This window comes from Eucyclogobius newberryi, unplaced genomic scaffold, assembly GCF_026437365.1.
Source record: "Eucyclogobius newberryi isolate DKJ021-1_F unplaced genomic scaffold, fEucNew1.0.hap1 SCAF_10, whole genome shotgun sequence".
Lineage (NCBI taxonomy): Eukaryota > Metazoa > Chordata > Actinopteri > Gobiiformes > Gobiidae > Eucyclogobius > Eucyclogobius newberryi.
The window spans coordinates 27,850,421-27,862,725 of NW_027315724.1; the positions used below are offsets into that span (position 1 = coordinate 27,850,421).

The window sequence follows — 12,305 nt, forward strand, 5'->3', positions numbered from 1 at the left end:
CCAGGGACAGTTTAATGATTAAAGCTCCAATGTAACTGTGCACGAGGGCAACTCCTAAGTCAGATTAGACAATTATTACCTTGTGAAAAATAAGTATATAATATCTGACACATGTTGGGTTGGCCATGTAAATTATGGCCTTTTAATTATATATATCTAATATTTGGAAAACTAATCTTACGTAATATATTTGTCATTTGAAAATACAAAAACATGTGAAAATGCATAATACATGATGTGCACTTTTATGGGGGGTTTTATATTCCTTTTTCCTATTACACATTTTTATTTGTCATGCGTTATGTCTGCATACACTTATATGTTTATATGCATTGTTGAAGGTAAAGTTTTGAGGACAATGGGACAAAGTATCGTTGTCTCACTGTAACATCATTTTGAATCATTTGTGGGGAAAAAACTAGATTTTTTGACATATAATTGAATTAAAGTGACTTAAATAGTGGATTATGTACCTTGGTGAGGTCCTCAACAGACTGTGTGAATGAGATCTCAGCCTCCACCATGTAAAACTCAGCCAAGTGACGTCTGCTCTGGGAGTTTTCAGCACGAAATGTTGGGCCAAAAGTATAAAGTCGAGAAAAACCTCTTTTGAAACAGAAACATATCAATAACACAACATAAAAGTAACATCTGATTTTATTTTGAGCACCTTACCCAGACATAACCTCCAAGTGAAGCTGACCAGACACAGTGAGATAGGCTGGCACAGAGAAGAAGTTGCGATCTTCTGACTCTTGTGGACACGTCGCCTGCGATTCAAAATGCATGAAAAATAAATGTGTTATGTACAGCATGCTCATTCGATTAAAAAAGGATCAAATCAGTAAAGTCACTCTCGAGCTATTGCGGAGGAAAAAAGGCAGGAGACATGTATGGATGTAGATAAATGTAGCGTTTGATTACTCACTTCAACTTGAAAAAGCTCCCCTGCTCCTTCACAGTCATTAGATGTGATCACTGGAGTGTGGATCTGCAGAAAGCCCTGTTCCTGAAATTATACATAGCCATTCAATTGAATATTCTCATTATGGAGTTGCAATCCTCCTCACCTTGAAATAAGAGTGAATAGCTGCGGTAGCTTCACTTCGTATTCGCAGTAAGGAGCTAAAGAAATTAGTTCTACACCGCAGATGTGGAAACTGCCGCAGATAGTCAGGGCTATGCTTCTTTTTGACTTTGAAGGGAAAGTCCTGAAATACACAGCAGCATTAAATGTTTTAGGATAGTTAGTATTTGAGATATTATGTCTCAATGGCTCTATATGTCTCTATATCATTTATTGCATTCTGTGTTGTTTACCACAGGGTTACACTCTCCGACAATCTCAATTTCTTCGGCTTCTAACTCAAATGGTTGTTTTGGGTGAGGACTTTTCTTTAGGACGCCCCTGACTTCAACAGCACTGCCAAAAGTTGGAAACCTAATAATGAAAACATACATTTCTGTTCAATATTGTGTTTGCAGGTGGAGGGTGTGTAATAATGACGGTTTTCTTACGTGTTATTTAGACTGGATGAGGCAACAACCTGCAGAGATTGCAGTGAGCTTCCATCATTCACATGGAAAAAGAGGTTTTCTTTCTGAGGTCTGACTGAGCGAACCCAGCCCTGTGTACACAAAACATATTGAGCAAAATAGATTCTAGATTTAGGGTTTGAATACAGATTAGGTACTATTATTGCACGATAAAAACGAATACATTCAATGCAATCAGCAGTATTGTTGTGTATAGCCAAAGCTGAAAGAGGCACTGGGTGATTAAATTACAAAGTAGGTTGTCATCAAACCTAAAACAAACTACTTGGCTTGTATTCAAAGTTAAATTACCTGGACTGTAACATCACCTCCCAGAGCTTCCCCGGATAATGCATCAGATACTCGGACTTTAGTTGGCGTCTTCCTGCAATGATGCCGACAATCTGACAACCCCGGAGAAAGAGAGCAACGAGGTCCAAAAGAAAGCGTTTTGAATCCAGCACGAAACATGCTGAATAAGAAATCCACTACTGTAAGAAATTACAGGTGCAAAAAGGGGCATTATAGATGAAAATCACAAGTATTTCATGGCTTTGTGTGAGTCCTGACATTCACGTTGGCTGTCACTGTGGCTGACAGCAACACTTCCTGTTTGAGTCTGTCACGATTGGTTAACTTTGATCATGTGACTAAAAATCTACCCAATCACGTAACAAATCCTTCTGGGAGTTGTAGTTTTTAAAAACGAAACAGCTGTTTTATGTAGTAAACTACGACTGAAGTGATGTTAATAAATAATAATAGTAATGATAACAGCGATAATAATAATCATAATTGAAATAAAGAACAACAAAAGACTACAACAATATGTGCAACATCGTATGATGAATTGAATAACTTTTTTATGAAATAAATTTGAGGGTTGTTGCAGTTTCACGTTGGAAGTTGGACTTTTGCCTCCGCAGCTACAGCGGTAGTTTCCCCTGAGTGTGCCCGTCTGCAGTGGCACGGTGCGGGAGCTGCGCTCTGAAGTGCCGCTCGTACACCAGTTAGAGACCTTGGTCACTAATGCTAGTCTTTTTGGTTTCTCAATTTCACCCTTAATATCTTTTCAATTAATAATTTTCTTAAATCATTAAGGATTTTTTCAGTGGCTTCCAAGTCAGATGACCTAGAGAGTCAAATCTAAATTAGTTTGGTAGTTTTAGTCTCCAGGTGTCATGCACACCATTTTGTTTTTAAATTTAAATTGAAAAAGTAAAAGGTATTTGTGATTATTGGAGATTAAACTATAATAACTTAGCTCTGACTTTCTAGGTCACCTGACTTAAAAGCTGTTGAAAGAAAGCCTTGATTTCTGCAGATAAATAACAAGCTATAAAGGGTTACATTTTGGACCCAAAAGGACTGTGGCAACAAGGATTAGCAACTTGGGTTCATGCTTAATCTTGTTTTGTTTTTGTTTTTTAATATAAATATGATCGATATTTTTCAAGAAAACACATTCTTAAACAAACGCTTGGCCCCTGCACAGTATTTTAGAGACGGTCCCTAACCAAGCCAGAGCGCGGCTCCCCGCACCACTGCAGGCGGGGCCCCGGGCGGGGCACACTCGGGGGAAGCCTCCGCCGTCACTGTGGTCTGCAACTGGTGCACCAACAAGGCAAAGACTGGCAATGAAACCATAGCCTCTGTAAAATATCTCTCGTTAAAGACACTTCTGGAGGAGTGACTCTGGTGAGAAGCTGCTTCAAGCACTTGGCGCAGCTCTTAGATCTTTGGTGATATATGTCCCGTCAGGACCGGGTCCATTTGTGCGTAAACCTCGTTAATTCAAAACCCATGACGACAACACTGGGTCTATTTCCACCATTTGCTGCTCGAGTAAATCAGATCAGGCCGGCGATGTAATAAGATGCCATCGACAATTACTCACCTGGTCTCGCCTGTCAGCTCCGGAGCCCCTGGCCTGTTTCTGGCAGCAAACACGGCGCTTAAGTCTGCACCTACGGCGGCTTATGACACACGATCATTAGGCCCGGTATGATGCATTTGAAAAGGCAGCGGGGTCATTGATATTAATTATGTCCAGGCTCCCGCACTGAGCCACTCTGCACATGCTCAGTTTAATGGCGTGGGCAGCTATCGTTTGAAATTGTGCGTAAAACAGTGCATAAAACATACTATTTGTCTTAAAGCTCCTGTTGGGATTTGCAGTTTGGAGCCATATTTAAATACAGATAAATGAAGCAGAGATAAGAGCATTTAGACGTTGTCCTTGTAGTTGTAGTACTTTGGTTTGCCACAGGGTAGTGCTGTGGCTCCATCACATCCACCTCTCCGTTTAGCAAATCCCCATCACTGAAAGCCAGATTTATTCATTTACCTCAAGAGTTGCTAGCGATATATTATTCATTTGCAGCTCCAAGGTCTACTGAAATGGAAACAAGCTGGGATTGTCGTGTTCTTTCTGCAGTTCTATCAAGAATAATGCAAAGAACCTGCTGCCTCTCATTGGCACCACTACTTGAGCACTAAATGCATGGCCAGTGAAAGACTAATGTCTTTGTTCTTCTGTTTCTCCTGAACTAATTCCTTTTTCAAAATTGTATAGGCCTAGCACACGGTAGACACAAATATATATTGTAATACTTTACTGTTGGAAAAAAAACATTATGACACCTGTTTATCTTTTCGCTTAGGCTGCTGTTCCTTTATCATTAAAGTTTCAATTTGAACTAAAGATCAAATGCTAGATATCAGCCTTTGACTAATTCAGACATGTTCCTCGAATAGAGCCCTTTGAAGGTTTGGATATATTACCAAGTCATATTCAAATCCGTATGCTTTGAAATTCTTACCAGGACAGTGAAGACACAATCTGTGTATTTCTATATGCAACACAAAACATGTGTTATGGAGAAATATACATGCCATGATTATGCATCAGCAAAGAGAATGCAAAAACAATATTGTAAAAACTGAATGTTTTCAGACAATGTTTTAGCATCAGAAATGTACAAAAATGTGTCTGTAAATATCTAGCTTGAGATTCATATCCAAGATAACCGGAATGGACCATAAAATGAATTACAAAAGGGCATAAATATCACACAGATGTTTCCGTCTCTTTTTTAGATTATTTTTAATAGTTGTAAGAACATATAATATACTCAATTACATTGAGGATAGCTCCAAAACAACACTTGCGTTATTATCTATATTTGGATCTCTCACTTGGCTGACATAAAGGGAAGCAGACATTTGTGTTGCCTTTAAGACGGGCCCCAACACGCCTTTTACAGGTGCAGAAGATGTTCACAGTGTCCTAACAACCTTATTTGGACTTGTCAAAATCGATACATGATTAGTCAGCAAAACAAAGGATTTTGCTGTAAACACCAGTGTCTCAGGAGGCTCGGGAGGTCTGATGACTGCGGCTTCTCCACGGCAACTCTGGCCACCATCACCAGACTCCAATCCTCCAAATATTCTGCATTCTCGAATAGAAAGGGGCATTGATTTTATGTAACATGGCTCGTTAAGAGCTGATTAGACCATTATAGCGATGTGATTTCAGGGAATAGAGTTTGGTGACAGGCAGCCAAACACAAATCACAAGAAACTAACAAACCATACGAAGAAAGATATGGGCTATTGCACCTCACCGGCACCTTACATGAGTTGTGCCTCTGTGTCAGCGTGGGCTTAATAAAGAAACTCTGACATTCTGCAACTTGTGAAGACTACTTTGTACTTTATTGAAGTTTTAGTCGCACAAAAATGCTGAATTCAAACGGATTCAGCGTAAGATGGTTAACTCGGAGGAAACTTGAACATATCAAGGCTTTTACTTTGTCCAGGTATCAGAATTTTGTCAAAAGTACAATGGTCATTTTATATGATTAGTTTTGAATCATCCATCGATGTCGTAGCCAGAGGGAATTGTCACTGCTTACATTATCCAGAAAAGTATGATATGCATATAATATTATCTTATCTTATATCAGGATACACATTATAATTGAAAATACTCCACCCAGTAGACTGTTTCCTTCACATTTCTTTCCACTACAATAAAAAACGTTGCTTCAGTAGAATTGCTCAAAGCCTCGCCACTTTCAAGGCTAAAAAAGATTCTAACTTGAGTTGTTCTCCACTCTTTTCCTGAGCATTATTACTTCATGCAAGCCTTCCCTGTAGTTATTAAAAAGCACTTGCATCATTGAAGTTGCTAGATCTAATTTTGCAGGCAGACTTGACAAGTTGCCATGGCGCTGAGCAGTGTTTCTGCTTCATATACTATATCAAATGAGGTGAGGTCAGTGGGAAAAGGGTAAATCACTGATTGCACTTTGGTTGAGGCCACGTTTTAAACACTTATAAATACTTGAATATAAAGAGAAATGTTTTACAGTATAATTGTACAAAACAAGACAAAACAACTCATTATACCTTAGAACTGTACTTTTTTTTTTTACCTTTTGTTAATGTAGTGGTCTCTCAAAGTTGCTACAAAAAATGTATTTATTTTTTGTATTTTGAGGTAACATTATTTTTCGGCTGCAGTACCTTAACTTTTTCTTCTTCCTTTTTACTTTTTTACCTATATTGTTCAAAGTAGAAACAACAACAAACAGAACATAACACAGTATAGTATGTATAGTAAGTATAGTATGTATAAAGCCATTCTGCCATATTTTCCTTTTGCACCTGTAGATTCTTAACTTTTTCAGTAGTGTACCTCAAATATCTCCTTATTTTTAAGCTAATATTCAATCATTTCTTCACCACCACAGTCTTAACTTATTATTTTTAATCATCCTCAAAGTAAGACTGACTGAATTAACTTTGCTCTGTCTGTGTAGTCTGTTGCTGGAACATTAAAGCAACACGACATGGGCAGCCGAAATTAATAAAACAATGAAAAAGCAGCTTACAGGCCATAGCAGCAGCAGCAGCAGCAGCAGCAGCAGCAGCAGTACAACACTGAACACAGCGCCTCAGGTCAGGGATTATGGAAAGCAGAGACATGGTTCTCTCTGCAAACTCAAATTGAACACGTGGCACATTTGGTCCAGTTTTATGCCTAAAATGACAATGAAAGGAAATTCCCATGGCTGAGTGCGCCGCATTTACTGGTGGAGGTTCAACTTGAAAAATGTCACGGCGGTTTATCTCCTCCTCTTGTTTCCGTGGAGGGAGAGACACAGACTCTCCGGAGAATGCCAAGAATAGATTAGAACGAATGGCAGAGCGCGGCACTAATATCAAAGCATTGTACTGCCTCCCACACCAATCATTTTAAACACCGCTATAACCACCTGTCCATGCGGCTGACACGAATACATGGTGCCGATTTTGTCATTTTTGTAATTCACACATTTGGAGTTAAATATAGTTTTACCTTTGAATGCTGAATTGTTGGATCTGAATCTATTCATCTATCTACAGTATCTATCTTTGCAAAATAGGATGCAACTTATTTATTTTCGTCATAAGGGGGCAGTCGGTATCACACTGACACATTTGAGTGTTGATTCCTGTGTCTCTGAGCATTTATATATATTAAGTATTTACCCCTATATTCTGAGTTAGACATTTTAAACTAGATGTTTTTTCAGGTGCTTCAACTATAACAAAAGGGTTTGTTCATTATAAACCGCTATAATAGAAACATTAGAGTGTTAATTGTACATATAAACACAACTAAGAGCAGGGATGTGGGCAGAGGGTTGGTTCTGAGCACTCAAGTTTCAGCTGCAGGTTAATACAGTTTTACTCAAACATGCAGGAATCACTTTGATTAAACTAATGATGAGGAAATACTGTTAAAAACCGTTTAAATTAATTTAGCATAAAATGTCCCCATGATTTTGACAATTCATGTTAGTAATACATGTTTTGTCAAATGTGTTAACTATGCAATTAACCATGAAACACTGCACTGTAGTCTTATAAATCAGAGCTTTCAAGGGGATTAATATCTAAATGATTCAGCTGCATTTATAATCTGGACAGCCACTCTTCTAGAAATATTGTCTTTTGACAGACAAAGAGTGGGAACGTGTGTGTACATCCCAGTGGAGGACCACAAAATCACATGTTTGGAGGTATTCTTTCTGGAAAAATGTGTCACATTTCTTCATAAATTGGTCATTATTCACAAGGAAACGCTAACTGCTGGAGAAACTGTGGCGGCCAGGATTCTCACCATTACCATACGTTTTGGGACCGTCTTGTTGCTCAGAAACATTGGACAGAGATCCACAAAGCGCTGCAGACCGTCAGGACATAGTCATCCCACTCGATTTTAAGGGGAAAAAGGCGATCACAAAGAAATGGATGACACAGATCACACTGACAATCAAAGACTACACTGACATAGTGACAAGCATGAGACAAATGGGGGGGGGAAATGACATTTGGACTAATTTGAAACAGGACAAATAATGGAACAGGGTCTTTTTTAAGTTTTGTTTTGTGATTTTCTGTTTAGTGCTACTTGTGTTGTTTTTATGTTGGATTTAGCTCTTTGTTAATGTGGTGTTTTATTCTGCGTTTCATGTTTTATTAATAAATACTACCTTGCACCCACACAGCCTTTTACAGCTCCTAACACCATGAAGTTAAAATAAAATGATCTCTGGAGGACCTAATTTACTACTCAAAACATGTGCTCTGTTCTCCCCATTTCTCTCTCGTCTTGTCATGTATTTTAAGTTTATGATGCACGCACGCCATCACATTTAACTGCGTACGATCCAGCCATTCCACACCATATGTACACATCAATAGTCCGCAACGCTTTGTCCTGATAAATTTATCTTCAGCGCTAACCAGAACAGACAACTTGCAAATGCGCCCAAATAAAAGAAAATGACTTTAGCCCTGGCTGTCATATTGTCCCGAAGCCAGCGTCATTATCGCGGATATTAGCTGATAACGGTTTTATTGATGCTTTTGGTGTTTACCGACCAGATCGACATTAGAAGGGTGGAGGAGGCGAGACAGGAAGACTGGTTCACTGCACCCCACTAACATATCACTACATTAGGCCCATTGGAGATCATTAGGCTCCAAAGTACAATGAAAGGGAACTCTGGGAGATCTGCGTTTGGGGCAGGAAATCCCAGCCAATGAGCCAAGAATTGGGAGGAAATGTAGTTGAGAAAGGCGGATCAAACATGGTTAGTGTCTTTGTAAAACATCTGCAGCACTTTACCCCCCACAGGTAAAGCAATACTCAACTTTATATTTAACTTCTTTATTTTATTTAGCCTACACCCAATCCCCGCTCACATCACATGTCACTGTGAACAAGTAAATGTCTGTCTGTCAAATCTATAGCAGTCTGTCTGTCTAAAACCCATCAATAACTTTATCCTCCATTTGTCTATATGTGTGTTCTTATTTAAAGCATTTTATTTTATCTTTAGAACCCATCAATAACTTTATCCTCCTTTTGTCTATATGTGTGTTCTTATTTAAAGCATTTTAGTGTATCTTTAAAAGCGCTACTGTGCATTATACATAATTAAAACAGCCATTACTTCCTAAATAAATGAACACATTAAATGAAAGGAAAGCTAAACTGGCTGTACCACTGACTGTTTATATAATATATATAGCCTTAGGAATGAGTGCATATATTATATGCACTCATTCCTAAGGCTGAATATTGCCAAGAGCAACATTTAGCCACAGATGTTTTTTTTAAGTTGAATAACAAAATGCATTGGAATGTCATAGAAACAATGCTTTTAATATCAGAACACAATTGATTTGTAAAATTACTCAACAGTCAGCCTTAATGCAGGAGTCAGCAGGTATTTAAGTGTATAATTTATGATAATTTAACCCGCGGCAAAATAATTGTGTGGTCCGCTGATTGTCTTTTATGGATTTTCTTTTTTTCTTTTGAAAGTGTTTTATTGGCGTTTTCATTTATGTATTTATGTTTAATACTATTTTATGCTATTGATGTGATTTTATGATTATTGTGTTTACTCTATGCAAATCTCTGGAGACCTTGTTTTTTTGAAAAATAAAATAAAATAAATGCTATACAAATAAAGTTGTATCTGATTTAAAGGTTTCAAAATATACCTCCCAATACAAGAAGTCCCACACTATATTATACTGCGGTATCGATGTTTTGACACATACTTAGTTCCTTGTTTCTTTTTTACTTTTACCATTATAGTAACCATACTTGCTCACAGATTTGTACTTCTTTCAAATGAATCCATCTCTGTCAGATTTAGTCAAAACAATAATTGCTGCAGAAGACGTCAAGATCCCAGTCCAACCTAAATGCCCACCATCAATCTATGACTAATTACTGCAGTTTATCAGACACCCCACCACCCAGTAATTAGACAAACAATGAATGGTCATGTCCTGGCCCTCCATGTGTTCCCAGCTCAGAGTGAATCATATTGGAGATGTGGGTGTTCTGCCATTTTGTGTATTTTTAGCTCCATTTATAAAAAGAAAGACTGGCCCACATGCTTTGGTGCTAATTATATAACCATTTACAGCCATCTGAGCTTAAACTAAATATTTACAGATAAGCAAATTACAAGTCATAAGACATTTATTCAAACTCATCTCAACAACTTTTTTAAAGCGCATGTGTCACGCTTTCGACTTCTCACACAGGAGCAGTTGTTAACAGTTAAGAAATGGAAATCACGAGTATAAAAATGCATTTGAGTTTTAGCAATGCATCTTCAAGTTTCACCCCAACGAGGAGAGCGCACTCAGTCTGGGCACACACCGTCGCCGTGGCAATATGTTCCCACACACAGCAGGGAGCAACATGCACATTAGAGCTCTCCACACATTCTGTCCCGGAGTCCTCCCCCGTGCGCTCCCAGACCTCCTGCAGTCATCACGCGCCTCTCACTCCCCCTTTCCCCTCTCACTCCCCCTTTCTCCTCTCACTCCCCCTTTCTCCTCTCATTCCCCCTTTCCCCTCTCACTCCCCCTTTCTCCTCTTACTCCTCCTTTCCCCTCTCACTCCCCCTTTCTCCTCTCACTCCCCCTTTCCCCTCTCACTCCCCCTTTCTACTCTCATTCCCCCTTTTCCCTCTCACTCCCCCTTTCTCCTCTTACTCCTCCTTTCTCCTCTCGCTCCCCCTTTCTCCTCTCACTCCTCCTTTCTCCTCTCGCTCCCCCTTTCTCCTCTCACTCCCCCTTTCTCCTCTCATTCCCCCTTTCCCCTCTCACTCCCCCTTTCTCCTCTTACTCCTCCTTTCCCCTCTCACTCCCCCTTTCCCCTCTCACTCCCCCTTTCTCCTCTCATTCCCCCTTTTCCCTCTCACTCCCCCTTTCTCCTCTTACTCCTCCTTTCTCCTCTCGCTCCCCCTTTCTCCTCTCACTCCTCCTTTCTCCTCTCATTCCCCCTTTCCCCTCTCACTCCCCCTTTCTCCTCTTACTCCTCCTTTCCCCTCTCACTCCCCCTTTCTCCTCTCACTCCCCCTTTCCCCTCTCACTCCCCCTTTCTCCTCTCATTCCCCCTTTTCCCTCTCACTCCCCCTTTCTCCTCTTACTCCTCCTTTCTCCTCTCGCTCCCCCTTTCTCCTCTCACTCCTCCTTTCTCCTCTCGCTCCCCCTTTCTCCTCTCACTCCCCCTTTCTCCTCTTACTCCTCCTTTCTCCTCTCACTCTTCCTTTCTCCTCTCACTCCTCCTTTCCCCTCTGGCTCCCCCTTTCTCCTCTGGCTCCTCCTTTCTCCTCACACTCCTCCTTTCCCCTCTCACTCCCCCTTTCTCCTCTCACTCCTCTTTTCCCCTCTTACTCCCCCTTTCTCCTCTCACTCCTCCTTTCTCCTCTCACTCCTCCTTTCCCCTCTGGCTCCCCCTTTCTCCTCTGGCTCCTCCTTTCTCCTCTCACTCCTCCTTTCCCCTCTCGCTCCCCCTCCTTTCTCTGCTCGCTCCCCCTTTCTCCTCTCACTCCCCCTTTCCCCTCCCGTTCCTCTTTTCTCCTCTCGCTCCTCCTTTCTCCTCCTTTCTCCTCTTACTCCTCCTTTCCCCTCTCGCTCCCCCTTTCTCCTCTCACTCCTCTTTTCCCCTTTTACTCTCGCTCCCCCTTTCCCCTCTCGCTCCCCCTTTCCCCTCTCGCTCCCCCTTTCTCCTCTCACTCCTCTTTTCCCCTTTTACTCTCGCTCCCCCTTTCTCCTCTCGCTCCCCCTTTCCCCTCTCGCTCCCCCTTTCTCCTCTCGCCTCTATTAGTCAAGACCAATGATTCTGGGGATTTGTCTGTGGGTTGTGGATCTATTAATGAATATAATCAAAATGCGAAAGCCTCCACACAATAAACAAAAAGAACACAAATAAAACTTGCCAATAATAACAATGAAATAGTCATCGGCCAATAATAGAAAAGCAGTTTAACAAACATTCACAGGAATCAAGCAAGCGGAAAATGACTTGCACTTGGAGTCATATAGACACATTTTACATCAACATTTAGTGACAGTTGTTTACATTATTTAGTTGCTATAAAAAATAAAGGATGAATACTATGAAAAGTAGAAAGTATGCAGTGGTGTGTGCTAAAACTGCCTTGAAAGCTGCAGTCGGACTGGCAGCAAGTTACATTTGTACGACTAAAAGAAAAGAGAGGCCAGATGTCGTGTTATAATCCAAAAACGTGATCTGGAAATCAGCTCCTCGAGGCTGATCTACATAATAGTATTCGCAATGGGCCCAAAGGTTCTGTAACCAAAATAATCCTGTCAGAGCCACTTCAAACCGATTTAAGACACAAAACACACACACGGCACATTCAAACTCAGGCAAA

General features: G+C 40.4%; 1 protein-coding gene across 1 annotated transcript in view; it reads right to left on the minus strand.

Annotated features, from left to right (window-relative positions):
* The window catches only part of nars2 (asparaginyl-tRNA synthetase 2, mitochondrial), a 3,349-nt gene extending 1,196 nt beyond the window's left edge, over positions 1-2,153 (minus strand). The window contains exons 1-7 of the mRNA XM_072453153.1: positions 1,849-2,153; positions 1,519-1,628; positions 1,321-1,441; positions 1,071-1,211; positions 929-1,009; positions 676-770; positions 474-606 (exon numbers count right to left, since the gene is read on the minus strand). Coding sequence (XP_072309254.1) covers positions 474-606; positions 676-770; positions 929-1,009; positions 1,071-1,211; positions 1,321-1,441; positions 1,519-1,628; positions 1,849-2,007 — 840 coding nt within the window. The 5' untranslated portion in view covers positions 2,008-2,153. The remainder of the gene's footprint in view (positions 1-473; positions 607-675; positions 771-928; positions 1,010-1,070; positions 1,212-1,320; positions 1,442-1,518; positions 1,629-1,848) is intronic.
* Between the last annotated feature and the right edge of the window lie 10,152 nt (positions 2,154-12,305).